We start from the raw sequence: 20,007 nt of genomic DNA, 5'->3' as shown, positions 1-20,007 counted from the left end.
GATGACACAAGCACATAGTGATAACACACACACATAGTGATGACACACACACATAATGATGACACACACACGATAGTGATGATACACACACGATAGTGATGACACAAGCACATAGTGATGACACACACACATAATGATGACACAAGCACATAGTGATGACACACACACACGATAGTGATGACACAAGCACATAGTGATGACACACACATAATGATGACACACACACACGATAGTGATGACACACACATGATAGTGATGACACACACACACATCATAATGATAACATATCAGTATTCACGCAGAGGCCTTTTTGGCATGAATCTGCTTCCATACTCTGAATGTGTTATACAGTAAAGAGACCATGTTTTTAGACAGAGAGCTTGTTTGCACCCCATACAAGTTCCACATTTACACTAGCTAAGTGTTCTTAAAGCAGCTCACTCTTTTACAATTATACGAGTTATCGGAGAAGAATATAAAAAGTGCCTTTGTCTAAATGTATATATGGGGCATAAGAGGTACAGAGAATAAAATAGAGATGGGGAGAGAGAGAGAGAGAGAAAGGTGGCACCACCGAATAAACTAAAACATAAAGTATATTTTTGGGCAGTACTGTCTCACAGGACCGAACTCCCATCACCTGCTGTACGTACTGTTGTTTACAGGGTCTTAACAATGCCTTCACTTACCCTGAACATGTTCAACCGGGTTTATAAGGAATTGGGTGTACTGGTTTGAGGTAGTGTATCTAAGGTACATTAACGTGTATAGGCCCTCTGACTATAGAGATAGAATCAGTCCACCCAATATGCCATGGTTGACAAAAATGTGTAGGAACGTTCCATAGAGGATATTTCTATACCTCTGACAGCCTGTCTGTAGCCATGACCAGTAGAACTGATATCGCATGACGCGACTTCATATCGTAGCATTGCACTGACTGCAGCACTGCATGGCAAGAGGACAGACGGTTCTCTCTCCTTGGCTTTGTGACAGTCCAAGAGGCCAACACATACAGGAGGCCTATGCGGCTTTGATTTCACGTAAACGTCACCTTGGAGGACAATGAAAAGTATCTTACAGTAGTATACTATCTGTTTGATTTGTAATTCTAGATCAGGTTTACACACATTTACACTAGATCCTATGAGGCTGTCTTTCATTTCAGTATCGGTGCCTTTTTAATCCTGCTTTGTCACGATTAGTGCTGTTCTGTAGTTGTTAATACAACATTAGGGCCCAGAGTTAGTCATCATGGAAACTCCTGGTCCTATCCATGACTAACCGTTGACATTTGAGCTAGATTGGAAAAACTGTGTACAGACTGCCGGCCAACCAAAGACGATTTGAACTAACATTAATGAATGAATAAAAAGAAAAGATGCACCAATTCATTTTACACAAAACTAATAATCACAGTCACGGCGATGACTCTGTGAATGGTTTGATACTGCTGTTACTTAGAATGTATGATATTTTTCAAAATAAAAGTAACACGTTCTGTTTTTATAACAACACTTTATCATGGATATGTGTCTTTCTCTCTGTAGTGTGTTTTGATACCTGTCTGTCACCATTCAATCAGACGTTTTGCTGGCAAAATAATATTATTTTAATTAAGCAACAATGGTAGCTTTTACTATATACACAACAGCCGAGTGACATATTTTATACAAATGTACTATATTTTACCAGTTAAGAAATAAACATGTTCAACTTGGGATGGATGCAAAATGTCTGTCAAAAATGTCTGTATCTTACTGTATATTTTTATGACGTTCTTATTGACTTCTATTGACTTGTATCCCAACTGCCTCTGTTGAGAATGTCTGAGGAAATGCAATTTCTCCGTACGGCCACTAGAGGGCAGTGGAGTCTTTTATAGATGGGAGAGTAAACCTCTGGATGTTTTTACACTTGGAAAGGGGATACCTAAAACTGTGTTCGAATACTCATACTAACCGCACCATAACTATACTATTTGTGACATAAATTGAGTATATAGTATACTTATTGGTCATAGTATGGATATAGTTAGTATGCCAAAAGTTCCCGGATGTCGTACTAAATTTGTTAAAATACGAAGTATATACGCAATAGTGTAGCGGGGAGCGTAACGGGGTGCGGAGAAGTCAGGAGAGCAGAACGGGGAAATAACCGGAGATTTAATTAGCAAAACCAACTGTAACCAGAACAACAAGATAAATGGGCACAAAATAACCCGTCGTGCGCTCACGGGGAACGTGCACAACAAGCACTACAATAAACAATCCAACACAAAGACATGGGGGGAACAGAGGGGTAAATACACAACAAGTACATGAGGGGATTGAAACAAGGTGTGAGAAAAACAAGACAAAACAAATGGAAAATGAAAAGTGGATCGATGATGGCTAGAAGACCGGCGACGCCGACCACCGCCCGAACAAGGAGAGGACCCGACTTCGGCGGAAGTTGTGACAAATGGACACTATTTGCGTGCTTTTAGGGCCCATAATGCAATTGTTCTGAAAATGGCCATGGCTTCACAACGTTTACAGATTTGAAGAAAATTGCGGAAAATATGCAGCCAAAGTCCAAAGAGAGTGTAAATGTTTAACTTTAACTAATTATGACAAATGTTAAGAAAATGTTGAGCAATGTATTAAAGTAATGACTTTTCAAATAGCATATCATTATAGCAGTATGTACCGGGTATGTTAGCTACCTACTGTAACGCTAGTTGGCTAACATTACTTGTACATCGAACTTGCCAGTATATTTACTTTATGCTATCTAACTAACTGCCCAGCGTTTATTGATTTGATTATTCATGTCATTCATAACTTAACTAAGTTGTATAGTCATTCGGGTCCGTTCGTAAATTCGCTCTGGCTATCTACTCCGATTTCAGAGCTCTCTCGCCTGACTGAAGCGCTAGTACGCTCAAATGAAAGGATACCGTTCGTTTACAGCAGGGTTGGCGAGTAACGGATTACATGTAAGGAATTACAAAAAACGTTAACTGCAATCCGTTACGTTACCAGCAAAAATCCTGTAATCAGATTACATTTGAAAAACTTTTGAAAAACTTGATGATTACTTTGAGGATTACTTTTAAATTCAGAAAGGAGGTTTGCAAACATAAAATCTTTGACACTTCTCTGTTTTCTCAATGACATTCAAATCAACATTGAAAAAAGGCGCAAGTTCAAGTTTGCTCCACCTGAACGAGTCTGACCACAAGTCAGAGACCACTATGATGACACACCAAATGTGTTTGATGGATCGGCGGGAAAAGAGCAGGAATAGGCTTTTGTAGGCTACAGTCCAAGCTAAGTTCTTCCAATGGTGCGACTGCTGTCGGCATCCAAAGATTATCCAACTTGAATAAACGCTTGGAGGTAAGGATGACAGCAGTGGTGTATTCTACGGCGATACGGATATCACTTATTATTGATATCTACATAGCGCATTGATGTGAATCACACTGTTGTTCTCTCATTTAGCTATTTGCGCCTTATGAATTGTGGTTGTTGTGGATGGCTGTTCGCAAATCTAAATGGGTAATTGAACCCAATAATGATTAAATTCAAGAAGTTTAATAAGCTGCCTATCAATCAGTGTTTTTGAAACCAATGGACAGCCAGTGAAAAATGCGTTCTTGCAACAGCTGCATAGTGCGGATCCCAGCCTATGGAATAAAAGTGGGGCTTCTATTGCTCAATCTAATTCATGCTGATAAAATAAATACATCCATAGGCCAAATGGATACATGATCAAATCGGAAACACTTTTGATAGACTTAAAGGGGCAATCTCTAGTTGCTACATCCATTTTTGGAATGATATATATATATATATATATATATATATATATTGTCACGTCCTGACCAGCAGATGGAGCTATTGTTTTAGTTTTGGGGTCAGGACGTGGCAGTTTTGTGTATGGGAATGTTTGTATTGTTGATTGGGACTTCCAATTGAAGGCAGGTGTGTTGAGTTGCCTTTGATTGGAAGTCCTATATAGGTGTGTGTGTTTTTCTTTGGGGTTGTGGGTGGTTGTTTTTGCACTGCGTTTATAGCCTGCAGAACTGTAGCTGTTGTCACCTTTATTGTGTTGTTAAGTGGATGCTTTACTCCTTATTTGTAATTAAATATGAGTATTCACATACCTGCTGCGCCTTGGTCTTCTCTCCATGACAACTTCTGTTACATATATATATATACAGTACCAGTCAAAAGTTTGGGCACATCTACTCATTACAGTGTTTTTCTTAATTTTTTACTATTTTCTACATTGTAAAATAATAGCGTAGACATCAAAACTATGAAATAACACATATTGAATCATGTAGTAAGCAAAAAAGTGTTAAACAAATCAAAATATATTTTATATTTTAGTTACTTCAAAGTAGCCAACCTTTGCCTTGATGACAGCTTTGCACACTCTTGGCATTTTCTCAACTAGCTTCACCTGGAATGCTTTTCCAACAGCCTTGAAGGTGTTCTCACATATGCTGAGCACTTGTTGGCTGCTTTTCCTTCACTCTGCGGTCCAACTTATCCCAAACCATCTCAATTGGTTTGAGGTCGGGTGATTGTGGAGGCCAGGTCATCTGATGCAGCACTCCATCACTCTCCTTCTTGGTCAAAGAGCCCTTTCACAGTCTGGAGTTGTGTTGGGTCATTGTCCTGTTGAAAAACAAATGATAGTCCCACTAAGCGCAAACCAGATGGGACAGCCATGGGATAGCCATGCTGGTTAAGTGTGCCTTGAATTCAAAATAAATCACAGACAGTGTCACCAGCAAAGCACCATCCCACCTCCTCCTCCATGCTTCACGGTGGGAACCACACATGCAGAGATCATCTGTTCACCTACTCATATACAGTATGCTACCTTAAACAACATAACCTTCACTATGTCACCAGGACATATACAGGATGCTACCCTAAACGACATAACCTTCACTATGTCACCAGGACATATACAGGATGCTACATAACCTTCACTCCAAATCGAAACTCCAAACCTACAACCTGATTTTTGGATGGAATTTACTTGTAAATGCTTCCTAAACCCAAGGATTATTATTCCCAAACTATACAGCAAATGCTCTGGGAAACAAACAGAGACCTGAAAACACCATCCAACCTGGAGCTGAGTGAGTAATGCTTAGTCTGAAGCAATTGTTTTACTTTCAAAAGCCAATTACAATGATATATTTTACTTAAAAAGGAATGAATGCTCAGGCTACTAAGCTTTGCTAGGACAAAGAGTTACAACTTCAATTAGCACTGGCGTGTGAAGCGAGAGGTGTCGAAGCCTTTAAGCCCAATAAATGGCAGTCTACCCCACCCAGATCCAGAGGCCTTGAAGCTTCCTCCTGCTGTTCAAAGACCATCCACTGGCAGTTTCTACAAGAAATCTGCCTCCAGAAATAAAAGCGTCTCCCAAGTGGGTGTGACACCTACTCCCTTTGCCTGCTGCACTGCTGCTTGGATTCCACCTGGCGATCTGTTCACCGTTCACCGTCTACCCTGGCCTGTCTCCCGTCTGGTACTGGTACCCTACCTGCCCTAAGCTCTCTCCTGGCCCCCATACCAAGTCTGAATTTGTCCTGCAAGGTGACCTAATAAACTGGGACATGCTTAAACCACCTGACCAAGTCCTAAAGCAATGCAACTCCCTAAATCTTTCTCAGATTATTACCAATCCCACAAGGTATGACTCCAAACACCCAGAATAGGCTTCTCTTCTTGATGTTATCCTCACAAATAATCCTGATAGGTATCAGTCTGGTGATTTCTGTAATGACCTTAGTGATCACTGTTTTACAGCCTGTGTTCGTAATGGCTGCTCAGTGAAACGACCTGTCCTGATTTGTCATAGACACTTGCTAAAAAACTTTCATGAGCAAGCCTTCCTTCATGACTGGCCTCTGTAAAATGGTATAGAATCAGCTTGATCCCCTCTGTCGAAGACGCTTGGACCTTCTTTTTTATCTTTTCAGTGGTATTGTTAAAGAAGAAAGGGTCTAAACCATCTGACCAAGATGTTTTTTTGGGGTCAAGTTTCAGGAGCTCCTCTAGCACCTCAGACTCAATGACTGCCTGCAGGGAGAAACTTTGTAGCGGGGCAGAGGAAAAAGTGGGAGATTGCATAAAAGAGTTCTGTATCTATAATTCTTAAAATAATTGTTATTTATTTTGTGAACGTTAATCGTGAGTAATTTAGTAAATTCACCGGAAGTTTGCGGTGGGTATGTTAGTTCTGAACATCACATGCTAATGTAAAAAGCTGTTTTTTGATATAAATATGAACTTGATTGAACAAAACATGCATGTATTGTATAACATAATGTCCTAGGAGTGTCATCTGATGAAGATCATCAAAGGTTAGTGCTGCATTTAGCTGTGGTTTTGGTTTTGTAACATATATGCTTGCTTTGAAAATGGCTGTGTGATTATTTTTGGCAGGGTACTCTAATGTTTTGCTTTCGCTGTAAGGCATTTTTGAAATCGGACAATGTGGTTAGATTAACGAGAGTCTTGTCTTTAAAATACAGAACTCCATTATGCAATCGCAGTGTCAGATTTTAAAATAGCTTTTCGGCGAAATCACATTTTGCAATATTCTGAGTACATAGCTCGGTCATCACGGCTAGCTATTTTGACACCCACCAAGTTTGGGGCTCACTAAACTCAGAATTACTATTAGAAAAATTAGATTACCTTTGCTGTTCTTCGTCAGAATGCACTCCCAGGACTTCTACTTCAACAACAAATGTTGTTTTGGTTCCAAATAATCCATAGTTATATTCAAATAGCTCCGTTTTGTTCGTGCGTTCAGGTCACTATCCGAAGGGTGACGCGCGAGCGCATTTCGTGACAAAACATTTCAAAATATTCCATTACCGTACTTAGAAGCATGTCAAACGCTGTTTAAAATCAATTTTTATGCTATTTTTCTCGTAAAATAGCGATAATATTCCAACTGGGCAACGTTGTATTCATTCAAAGGCTGAAAGAAAAAAATGGAGTAGTCTTGTGAATGCCCATCTCAGTCTCACTGTCCCCAGGCTGACCACTTACAAATTCTGCTGCTGTTCTTTGCCCAGAGACAGCAGACACCCCATTCCACTTTCTGGCGGCATTAGAGAGCCAATGGAAGCCTTAGAAAATGTCACGTTACAGCACAGATGCTGTATTTTCGATAGAGATGCAACAGAAGGACAACAAATTGTCAGACAGGGCACTTCCTGTATGGAATCTTCTCAGGTTTTGGCCTGCCATATGAGTTCTGTTATACTCACAGACACCATTCAAAGAGTTTTAGAAACTTTAGAGTGTTTTCTATCCATATTCTAGTTTCTGGGCAGGAGTAGTAACCAGATTAAATCGTGTAAGTTTTTTATCCGGACGTGAAAATACTGCCCCCTATCCCAAAGAAGTTAATTTACATCATCAACATAGCTCAGGCAGTAGGAAGCTCTCTCAGCCATTTATATGCAGATGATACAGTCTTATATTCAGCTGGCCCCTCCCCGGATTTTGTTTTAAATGCTCTACAACAAAGCTTTCTTAGTGTCCAACAAGCTTTCTCTGTCCTTAACCTTGTTCTGAACACCTCCAAAACAAAGGTCATGTGGTTTGGTAAGAAGAATGCCTCTCTCCCCACAGGTGTGATTACTACATCTGAGTATTTAGAGCTTGAGGTAGTCACCTCATACAAGTACTTGGGAGTATGGCTGGACAAATAAAACAACAGTAAAAAGACAGGCTATATACAGTAGAGAGGCTATAAAAGTAGCGAGACTACATACAGACACCGGTTAGTCAGGCTTATTGAGGTAGTATGTACATGTAGGTATGGTTAAAGTGACTATGCATATATGATGAACAGAGAGTAGCGGTAGCGTAAAAGAGGGGGTGATGGGTGGCGGGACACAATGCAGATAGCCCAGTTAGCCAACGTGCGGGAGCACTGGTTGGTCGGCTCAATTGAGGTAGTATGTACATGAATGTATAGTTAAAGTGACTATGCACATATGATAAACAGAGAGTAGCGGGGGGGGGGGGCACACAATGCAAATAGTCCTGGTAGCCATTTGATTACCTTTTCAGGAGTCTTGTGGCTTGGGGGTAAAAACTGTTGAGAAGCCTTTTTGTCCTAGACTTGGCACTCCGGTACCGCTTGCCATGCGGTAGTAGAGAGAACAGTCTATGACTAGGGTGGCTGGGGTCTTTGACAATTTTTAGGGTCTTCCTCTGACACCGCCTAGTGTAGAGGTCCTAGATGGCAGGCAGCTTTGCCCCAGTGATGTACTGGGCCTTACGATTATTATAATTAATCAAAAAAAATTGTAGGAGAGAAACAAGTCTGACATTTTTATGTGGAAATTACAATCTTTAGAAGCCTTTTTAAACCATGAATACACTACAAGTTTGCATATCCTGCGGTGGAGGAACATTCTCAGCAAAAAAAGAGTGATCAAATTAAGATCGTACATCCGTAATTAGACAAACCCTTTTCCTTTTTTTTATGTACCATGTCCCCTTCCTACCCCCTTCATTAAAAGCCAGTTATAAAGTGGTTATAACCACTGGGAGTGACATCAGTGTGTAGATGGTATCCATTGTGGTCAGTGGGATTGGCACCTAAAGATGTTCCTCTGGGGCGTCTGGTATGGCACTGAGGTGGAGACAGCTCTGGCATAGCCCCCTAGGCTGCTATTACTCTGGGGCCACAGGGGTTGTGGCCTGGTACCTTGAGCTGGACTGGTACCCTGGTTGTGACACTAACATTGACACTTCTCTTCGTCTTTTTCATCTTACCACCACTTACCCCAATCTCTTTTCTTTCGCCGTCTCCCTTTTTCTGTGCGACCTCAATTTGACTTCCCGGATCTTCTCTCCAGTGGTCATCATTTTAAGGGGGGGGCCAGAGAAACCAGAGGGTGAAGCAGGTCTCCTCATGTGGAGATCTATATCATGGCTAACCTAACAGCTGAGGAGATGTAATGCAGCTTTATCTATACCATGGTTCATCTATACCATGAAAAAAAAAAGAGAGAGGTAGGTTATAGAATAGAGTCTTTATAGAAAATATACTCTGATGTTCATTTTGAGAGCAATGGAAATGTGTTCTGTCCTTCTGCCTATCTCAAATGCATACATCGGCACAAAGGCCAAGGTCCCTAGACAACTACTTCCTGGTATACTTACAATGGTATCTATGGTTAAAAATAATGATATTAATGAGAGGATAGTGTTAGCAGCACTGAACTACAACGACGTGACTTAAGCTAACTCCACAGTTAACAGAGAATACAAATGGAAATCTCCTAAAATAAAAACAGAGGTTTTTATTCAAATGCAAAAAAAAGTTTCAGAGGCTGAGTATAATTGCTGTTTTATTTTCTTGTCTTTTTTTCTGCCTTTGTCCCAAAGGTTGGCATATAATTAACTTGTGCTTAATATGCTGTTTAAGAGATCTCCTCCCAATGCTACCAGCTTTGAACCCAGGCCACAGACAGGGACAAAACCCAAGTGAGACAGTTTCTTCCAAGCTCCACCCGACAGAGAGAGAGAGAGGAGTGAGAGACAGAAAGAGAGAATAAGAGAGAGAGAAAGTGTGTGCGTGCGAGCGTGCGTGTGTGTGTTTGTGTGTTTTACCCACTCTATTTTTTTAAACATAGTTCCAACTTCAATCATAATCACTGACAATTAGCCACACAGCTATTTGTTTTTGTGTCTATTTCTATTGAATATGTCATTGATCTTGTGCTGACTTGCTATGGCCCCTGAACCCTTTATGACTCTAGAACCAATCAAAGTAATTCAAAACACCTTGTGAAGTTCTATGACTACATAGCAATATGAAGAAACGGTAAGCCTTGGACCAGTGAGCCTTATCCGAGTCAAAACGTCCCATAATATATCTGAAAATAAACTTTTTCCACAATGCCGTACATCCAGATGATCTCCCAGGACCTCAGCACCCTCTGCCGTGCGTGCTGCTGCCCCAGTTCAGTCCACTGACCCTCAACAGGACAGGGGGTTTATGGTACTCTCCACCACCCTTCCCTTCTCCCTGCAACTAGGATGCTTTCTTTTCTAGGATCTGTCAAGCAGATGGCTATTAAAACATCATGAAATAGCTGTGGATGACTCAAGGTGTGTCTAGGCTTTAAATTCAACCCTTATTTAACCTGGCAAGTCAGTTAAGAACAAATTCTTATTTACAATGACAGCCTACCAGGGAACAGTGGGTTTAACTGCCTTGTTCAGAGACAGAACAACAGATTTTTAACTTGTCAACAAGGGGATTCGATCCAGCAACCTTTCAGTTCCTGGCCCAATGCCCTAACCACTAGGCTAGCTTCCTGGCCCAATGCTCTAACCACTAGGCTAGCTTCCTGGCCCAATGCTGTAACCACTAGGCTAGCTTCCTGGCCCAATGCTCTAACCACTAGGCTAGCTTCCTGGCCCAATGCTCGAACCACTAGGCTAGCTTCCTGGCCCAATGCTCTAACAACTAGGCTAGCTTCCTGGCCCAATGCTCTAACCACTAGGCTAGCTTCCTGGCCCAATGCTGTAACCACTAGGCTAGCTTCCTGGCCCAATGCTCTAACCACTAGGCTAGCTTCCTGGCCCAATGCTCGAACCACTAGGCTAGCTTCCTGGCCCAATGCTCTAACAACTAGGCTAGCTTCCTGGCCCAATGCTCTAACCACTAGGTGACCTTCCTGGCCCAATGCTCTAACAACTAGGCTAGTGTCCTGGCCCAATGCTCTAACCACTAGGTGACCTTCCTGGCCCAATGCTCTAACAACTAGGCTAGTGTCCTGGCCCAATGCTCTAACCACTAGCCTAGCTTCCTGGCCCAATGATCTAACCACTAGGTGACCTTCCTGGCCCAATGCTCTAACCACTAGGCTAGCTTCCTGGCCCAATGCTCTAACAACTAGGCTAGTGTCCTGGCCCAATGCTCTAACCACTAGGTGACCTTCCTGGCCCAATGCTCTAACCACTAGGCTAGCTTCCTGGCCCAATGCTCAAACAACTAGGCTAGTGTCCTGGCCCAATGCTCTAACCACTAGGCTAGCTTCCTGGCCCAATGATCTAACCACTAGGTGACCTTCCTGGCCCAATGCTCTAACCACTAGGCTAGCTTCCTGGCCCAATGCTCTAACAACTAGGCTAGTGTCCTGGCCCAATGCTCTAACCACTAGGTGACCTTCCTGGCCCAATGCTCTAACCACTAGGCTAGCTTCCTGGCCCAATGCTCTAACCACTAGGTGACCTTCCTGGCCCAATGCTCTAACAACTAGGCTAGTGTCCTGGCCCAATGCTCTAACCACTAGGTGACCTTCCTGGCCCAATGCTCTAACAACTAGGCTAGTGTCCTGGCCCAATGCTCTAACCACTAGCCTAGCTTCCTGGCCCAATGATCTAACCACTAGGTGACCTTCCTGGCCCAATGCTCTAACCACTAGGCTAGCTTCCTGGCCCAATGCTCTAACAACTAGGCTAGTGTCCTGGCCCAATGCTCTAACCACTAGGTGACCTTCCTGGCCCAATGCTCTAACCACTAGGCTAGCTTCCTGGCCCAATGCTCTAACAACTAGGCTAGTGTCCTGGCCCAATGCTCTAACCACTAGGCTAGCTTCCTGGCCCAATGATCTAACCACTAGGTGACCTTCCTGGCCCAATGCTCTAACCACTAGGCTAGCTTCCTGGCCCAATGCTCTAACAACTAGGCTAGTGTCCTGGCCCAATGCTCTAACCACTAGGTGACCTTCCTGGCCCAATGCTCTAACCACTAGGCTAGCTTCCTGGCCCAATGCTCTAACAACTAGGCTAGTGTCCTGGCCCAATGCTCTAACCACTAGGCTAGCTTCCTGGCCCAATGCTCTAACCACTAGGTGACCTTCCTGGCCCAATGCTCTAACCACTAGGTGACCTTCCTGGCCCAATGATCTAACCACTAGGTGACCTTCCTGGCCCAATGCTCTAACCACTAGGTGACCTTCCTGGCCCAATGCTCTAACCACTAGGCTAGCTTCCTGGCCCAATGCTCTAACCACTAGGTGACCTTCCTGGCCCAATGCTCTAACCACTAGGCTACCTGCCGCTCCTGATTGGCTACAGTAGCACAGTAGAGTAGAAGTTGTAGAATATCTAGAATAATTACATTAATGTCATTGTTCTGTTTCTGGGAGTGGGCCTTCAGTCTGATGTTTTCCTAGCTCACTGATGCTGTGTTTTTAAAGCTGATCATTTATGTATTCTTTATTTATATACAGGTGACATCTTTTGCAAGAGATTGTTGTTGACAAAGACATGAAACATGTATTTAATTACCATTACATTGTCATTCTCAATGTGGTATGAAAAAGTTTACTCCTTCGTCTTTTTTTGGATGATCATGATCGAATCCAGAATCCAGGCGTATTCTGAAGTAAGGTTTGTGGCTAGTGTTTCATTTCTGTCATCGTCGTGTGTGTAGGTGACAGGGAAGTCAGGCGCAGGAGAAACCAACTTGGTGTAACTGGAGTAGTTTAATAAAGATAAAACAAACTCCAAAAACCAACGTACATAAAAAATAACATGGGTAAAATAACCCGTCGCGCACCAATACAAATACACGAGCACATAACAACAAACAATCTCTGACAAGGACATGAAGGGAAACAGAGGGTTAAATACACAACATGTAATGAATGGGATTGGAACCAGGTATGTAGGAAGACAAGACAAAACAAATGGAAAATGAAAAATGAATCAGTGATGGCTAGAAGACCGGTGACGTCGACCGCCGAGCACCACCCGAACAAGAAGGGGCATCGACTTCGGTAGAAGTCGTGACAATTTCCTTAAAGTGGCCCGGGATTCCTTATCTATGTCTATAGGCAGCAGCCTCTGATGTGCTGGAGAGGGCTGTAGTATAGAATACAATACAGTATATACATATGAAATGGGTGATGCAATATGTAAACACAATTTAAAAGTGACTAAGATTCCGTAGAATAGTGTGGAGTGCAGTTTATACATATGAGATGAGTAATGCTAGATGCGGAACATTATTAAAGTGGCTAGTGATTCCTAATCTATGTCTATAGGCAGCTGCCTCTGATGTGCTAGTGATGGCTGTTTAGCAGTCTGGCCTTGAGATAGAATCTGTTTTCCAGTCTCTCGGTCCCAGCTTTGATGCACCTGTACTGACCTCACCTTCTGGATGATAGTGGGGTGAACAGGCAGTGGCTCGGGTGGTTGTTGTCCTTGATGATCTTTTTGGCCTTCCTATGGCATCTTCTTATGGCAGCCTTGCGAGGGTTAACACGCCTTAATGTCTTACTCACGTCGGCCACGGAGAAGGAGAGCCCACAGTCCTTGATAGCAGGTCGCGGCGGTGGCACTGTATTATCCTCAAAGCGAGCGAAGAAGGTGTTCAAGCTGTCCAGAAGCAAGACGTCGGTGTCTGCGGCGTGGCTGGTTTTCCTTCTATAATCCATGACTGTCTGTAGACCCTGTCACATACGTCTCATGTCTGAGCCATTGAACTGGGACTCAACTTTGTCCCTATACCGATGTTTAGCCTGCTTGATTGCTTTGTGGAGGGAATAACTACACTGTTTGTACTCTTCCATATTCCCAGTCTTCTTGCCCTGGTTAAATGAGGTGGTGGGCACTTTCAGTTTTGCAAGAATGCTCTCATCTATCCACGGTTTCTGGTTGGGGCAGGTTTTAATAGTCACAGTGGGTACAACATCTCCTATGCACTTCCTGATAAACTCATTCACCGTATCGATATATGTGTCGATATTATTTTCTGAAGCTACTCTAAACATATTGCAGTCCGCGTGATCAAAACAATCTTGAAGCGTGGATTCCGATTGGTCAGACCAGTGTTGAATAGTCCTCACCACGGGTGCTTCCTGTTAGAGTTTCTGCCTATAGGAGGGGAGGAGCAAGATGGAATCGTGGTCTGATTTGCCGCATGGAGGGCGGGGGAGTGCCTTATATGCATTCTGGAAGGTAGTATAGCAATGGTTGAGGGTTTTAGCAGCGTGAGTACAACAATCAATATGTTGCTAGAATTTCGGGAGCCTTTTCCTCAAATTTGCTTTGTTAAAATCCCCAGCTTCAATAAATGCGGCCTCAGGATATGTGGTTTCCAGTTTGCATAACGTCCAGTGAAGTTCTTTGAGGGCCGTCGTGGTACCCGCTTGGGGGGGGATATAGACCACTGTGGCTAATATTGATGAAAATTCTCTTGGGAGATAGTACGGTCGGTATTTCATTGTGAGATATTCTAGGTTTGGTGAACAGAAGGACTTCAGTTCCTGTATGTTATCACAGTTACACCATAAGTCGTTAATCATAAAACATATACCTCCACCCTTCTGCTTCCCGGAGAGATGTTTGTTCCTGTCGGCGCGATGTACTGAGAACCCAACTTGCAGAGTCAGACAGTATATCTCGAGAGAGTCATGTTTCCGTGAAGCAGAGTATTTCTACAATCCATGGTGTCTCTCTGAAAAGCAATTCTCGCCTTGAACTCATCAGTTTTATTATCCAGAGATTGGACATTAGTGAGTAAAATACTCGGGAGCGGTGGGTGGTGTGCACGCTTCCTAAGTCGGACCAGAAGACCTCCTTGTGTACCTCTCCTCCGCTGGCGTTGTTTTGGGTCAGCCTCTGGAATAAGTTCAATTGCTTTGGGGAGAGAAAACAAAGGATCCGCTCCAGGGAAGTGGTAATCATGGTCGTAATGCAGGAAGTTCTGGTGAGTTACCGTCACTCTAATATTCAATAGTTCTTCCCGGCTGTAATTCCGAAGCTAATAACGTAAAAAATAGTACATAAACAAACAAAATACTGCAGAGTTTCTTAAGAGCTAGTCGCGATGCTGCATCTCCATCGGCACCATCATGCTTATTGGTTCTATATGGGTTAGAATGCCAAAGTGGGTGTTCTATTGGTTCTATATGGGTTAGAATGCCAAAGTGGGGGTTCTATTGGATCTATATGGGTTAGAATGCCAAAGTGGGTGTTCTATTGGTTCTATATGGGTTAGAATGCCAAAGTGGGGGTTCTATTGAATCTATATGGGTTAGAATGCCAAAGTGGGGATTCTATAGGATCTATATAGGTTAGAATGCCAAAGTGGGGGTCTATTGGATCTATATGGGTTAGAATGCCAAAGTGGGGGTTCTATAGGATCTATATGGGTTAGAATGCCAAAGTGGGGGTTCTATTGGATCTATATGGGTTAGAATGCCAAGGGGGGATTCTATTGGTGCTATATGGGTTAGAATGCCAAGGGGGGGTTATATTGGTGCTATATGGGTTAGAATGCCAAAGTGGGGGTTCTATTGGATCTATATGGGTTAGAATGCCAAAGTGTGGGTTCTATTGGATCTATATGGGTTAGAATGCCAAGGGGGGGGGGGTTCTATTGGTGCTATATGGGTTAGAATGCCAAGGGGGGGTTCTATTGGTGCTATATGGGTTAGAATGCCAAGGGGGCTTCTATTGGTGCTATATGGGTTAGAATGCCAAAGTGGGGGTTCTATTGGTGCTATATGGGTTAGAATGCCAAGGGGGGGTTATATTGGTGCTATATGGGTTAGAATGCCAAAGTGGGGGTTCTATTGGATCTATATGGGTTAGAATGCCAAAGTGGGGGTTCTATTGGATCTATATGGGTTAGAATGCCAAGGGGGGGGGGGGTTCTATTGGTGCTATATGGGTTAGAATGCCAAGGGGGGGTTCTATTGGTGCTATATGGGTTAGAATGCCAAGGGAGCTTCTATTGGTGCTATATGGGTTAGAATGCCAAAGTGGGGGTTCTATTGGTTCTATATGGGTTAGAATGCCAAGGTGGGGGTTCTATTGGTTCTATATGGGTTAGAATGCCAAGGTGGGGGTTCTATTGGTTCTATATGGGTTAGAATGCCAAGGTGGGTGGTCCTTAACGCCTTGTTAGCGTTTTTCTGATGTTTTGTCAGTTGCGAAACAGATTATGGTCCAGTTCTTCAGACAAAATACTGACAATTCCACACTTCCTCAAGTCATCCAGGGGTTAATAGGGCGCAGGGCAGGGGTGGCATGGCAGAGGGTGATGCCTGTAACAGTCAGGCCACAAAGCATCAGGGGTTGTGTATTCCTACCAATACTTGCCGATATAAACACGCTTGCAATTGTAGGCCAATTTGTTGTGGGGTGTTTGGGATAGATTGCAAAGGTTGCCATGTCAAACGTGTCCGTTTGGTCATACAGCAGACTAGCTTAACATTGTGCAAAGAGTAATATAAAATATTGTAAGGGTGTGTGTAACTGGCTGCAGGATGCAGGAAATGGAAAATGAAAGGTGGATCGGCGATGGCTAGAAGACCGGTGACGTCGACCGCCGAACGCCGCCTGAACAAGGAGAGGGATCGACTTCGGCGGAAGTCGTGACAAACATACTTGGAGTAATTTATACTATTCAATTCTCTTGAACAAATAATGACAAATAATAGCCTATACATTTTTTGGGATTCTGTAAAAGAATTTGCTAAAATAATATTGGACAATACTACGTTTACAAAGGAAAGAACTTACCTCACACACTTTAATAGATAACGGATATGATAACAGATCAGACTCTAACTGAAGATCCTAAAAGTTCCACCAAAATATCAACTCCTCTTTACACACGGGACTTACAGCATCTTTTTGCAAGTCATGCTTTGTTTTTGGCTGGAACTCGATAGAATGGAGAGAGTGGATAACTTATATTTTACTGTCAATAACTTTTAACCATAACTTTTAAATTAATAACTTTTAACAATAACTTTTAAATGACATTCTGAGATGTCACCATGAATGCCCTGGTTGAGAGAATCCCCACACGTACACTGAGTGTACAAAACATTAGGAACACCTGGCATAGACTGACCAGGTGAAAGCTATGATCCCTTATTGACTATTATGATATAGTATAATATACACCGAGTGTACAAAACATTAAGAACACCTTCTCCTTCCATGACATAGATCTCTTATTGATGTCACTCGTTAAATCCACTTCAGTCAGTGTAGACGAAGGGGAGGAGACATGTTAAAGAAGGATTTTTTAAGCCTTGATATTGAGACATGGATAGTGTATGTGTGCCACTCAGAGGGTGAATAGTCAAGACAAAATCTATAAGTGCCTTTGTACAGGGTATGGTGGTATGTGCCAGGCTGCCCGGTTTGTGTCAAGAACTACAACGCTGCTGGGTTTTTCACGATCAACAGTTTCCCGCGTGTATCAACAATGGTGTATTAACGTCCAGTCAACTTGATACAATTGTGGGAAGTATTGGAGTCAACATGGACCAGCATCCCTGTGGAATGCATTCAACACCTTGTAGAGTCCATGTCCTGACGAATTGAGGCTGTTCTGAGGGCATAAAGGGGTGCAACTCAATATTAGGAATGTGTTCCTAATGTTTTGTAGCCGCGGGCGTGGTTATTACGTGGTTTTTATCACCTTGAAAGAACGCGCGGACAGGACCAGCCTCTAATGACATCACTCACTTCTCTCCTCCCGCTGATCGACTTGACGCGGATCGTCTTGAGGTTACAGCAGGTTTCTAGTTACCGGCTGCGGACAGGCAATATCTCACACCATTCATTCTCAGGCACAGACACACCAGAGAGAAGTTACCCGGGCAGAGTGAAACTTTTGCGACATGATGGCAGAGGAGAGCCGGGGGAAACGACGGAAACAAGCGAACCCGAGAAGGAATCAAGGTATGAAATGTTCCGCGCTATGTAGTAAATTGTTGATATTGCTGTCTGCCATTCATATTGATGTGCAGATCTCGCATGATTGAGAAGGTGTAGTACGGACTGTAATTTTGACTTTGCTGCATCTGGACCTGTAAGGATTCTAGAGATTTTATCATTTAAAAACGTTGTTACAGAATAAACTTTAATGAACATATGCATAGCCTACGGTCTGTGATTTACATGCCACTGGTATTTTGTTCTGCTTTTTGCCTTTCTCCATAGCAGTTAATATATTATAGCCTCATGTGGAGAAACTAGAAACCTGTTTCTAAACTTAACGCGTAAACATGGGCCATTCAAGAAGTCACACCGTAACTCTGTAAAATGTGCGACAATATGAACCAACAGCATGCATACAGCGTGGATCTGCACATCTCACTTCGAATAACCCTGGTGTTCTCCAAGTAGTGTAATTAGCATTTCTTATAAGAAGCTTTTCTATTTGGAAGATGTTGAATTTTCATATTTCTGAATACTTTTATCTGTTTGTAATTGGCATATTGCAAACTCCACTATTATTTTCGTAACCCAGGTTTTTTATTTGTGTTTTGTCAATATGCATTGTTATGATTATTTAACACTCAGACAGAAATAATACACATTTACTTACCTACAGGCGAATTACTTACCTAGACCCTAGACACAAATTTCTTACCTAGAGGTAAATTACTTACCTACAGGCAAATTACTTACCTACAGGCGAATTACTTACCTAGAGGTGAATTACTTACCTAGAGGTGAATTACTTACCTAGAGGTGAATTACTTACCTAGAGGTGAATTACTTACCTAGAGGTGAATTACTTACCTAGAGGTGAATTACTTACCTGGAGGTGAATTACTTACCTGGAGGTGAATTACTTACCTAGAGGTGAATTACTTACCTGGAGGTGAATTACTTACCTAGAGGTGAATTACTTACCTGGAGGTGAATTACTTACCTAGAGGTGAATTACTTACCTAGAGGTGAATTACTTACCTAGAGGTGAATTACTTACCTGGAGGTGAATTACTTACCTAGAGGTGAATTACTTACCTAGAGGTGAATTACTTACCTAGAGCTGAATTACTTACCTGGAGGTGAATTACTTACCTAGAGGTGAATTACTTACCTAGAGGTGAATTACTTACCTAGAGGTGAATTACTTACCTAGAGGTGAATTACTTACCTAGAGGTGAATTACTTACCTAGAGCTGAATTACTTACCTAGAGGTGAATTACTTACCTGGAGGTGAATTACTTACCTAGAGGTGAATTACTTACCTAGAGGTGAATTACTTACCTAGAGCTGAATTACTTACCTGGAGGTGAATTACTTACCTGGAGGTGAATTACTTACCTAGAGGTGAATTACTTACCTAGAGGTGAATTACTTACCTAGAGGTGAATTACTTACCTGGAGGTGAATTACTTACCTAGAGGTGAATTACTTACCTGGAGGTGAATTACTTACCTAGAGGTGATTACTTACCTAGAGGTGAATTACTTACTGTACCCCGAGGCGACAAAAGAGGCAGCAACAGCACAGTGACTGAAGTTGGTCGGTGGAAATACAATATAGGGAAAGAAAAATAGCTTATTTACAAATAAATATATTATTTCATACCCACTGAATAGTCAGAGATGTATTAAAGCATCGAAAACAGGCATCATTTATATTTGATCAAGTTAATAAACATTTGAGAGAGAAAAAAAATTATGACTTTGCCTTTGTTTCCTAAAACAAACATTGAATTAATAATTCAGCCTAGTATTGCAGGTGAATACATGTCATTTATTAACTATATTTTCATTCAAAAGACAAAAACACACGATGTAATAACATAACAAAAACCCCGTTTTATATTTTTGTTTTTATATATCCAAATGCTTTACAATTTCCCTTACAATAACGTTAAAACATGAGTTTTATACCACCCATATCAATTCATATGTAGTACTGGTATACAATCACAGCATTAGTTCAGTCACTTGGATATAAATATTAAATAGCTTCCCATCAAACTGATGATGTCAATCATTGACTGTAAATGTGTTACATTTACAGTGACAAGTGGAACTGAAGTCAAGAGAGCTCTTCAGTGAGTCAGATAGGGTCACACACACACACACACACACACACACACACACACACACACACACACACACACACACACACACACACACACACACACACACACAGATACACACACACACA

At 42.2% G+C, this 20,007-nt stretch overlaps 1 protein-coding gene across 2 annotated transcripts in view; it reads left to right on the top strand.

The window, feature by feature from the left end:
* The first annotated feature begins 17,582 nt into the window (after nt 1-17,582).
* Nucleotides 17,583-20,007, top strand: part of LOC115207337 (zinc finger E-box-binding homeobox 2) — a 63,540-nt gene continuing 61,115 nt past the window's right edge. For both annotated transcript variants that reach the window (XM_029774346.1, XM_029774345.1), the window contains exon 1: nt 17,583-17,771. In XM_029774346.1, the coding sequence (XP_029630206.1) occupies nt 17,711-17,771 (61 nt within the window). In that variant the 5' untranslated portion in view covers nt 17,583-17,710. The remainder of the gene's footprint in view (nt 17,772-20,007) is intronic.

Source organism: Salmo trutta, chromosome 14 (genome assembly GCF_901001165.1).
Source record: "Salmo trutta chromosome 14, fSalTru1.1, whole genome shotgun sequence".
Taxonomy (NCBI): Eukaryota; Metazoa; Chordata; class Actinopteri; order Salmoniformes; family Salmonidae; genus Salmo; species Salmo trutta.
This window is presented reverse-complemented; position numbering and strand designations above follow the sequence as displayed.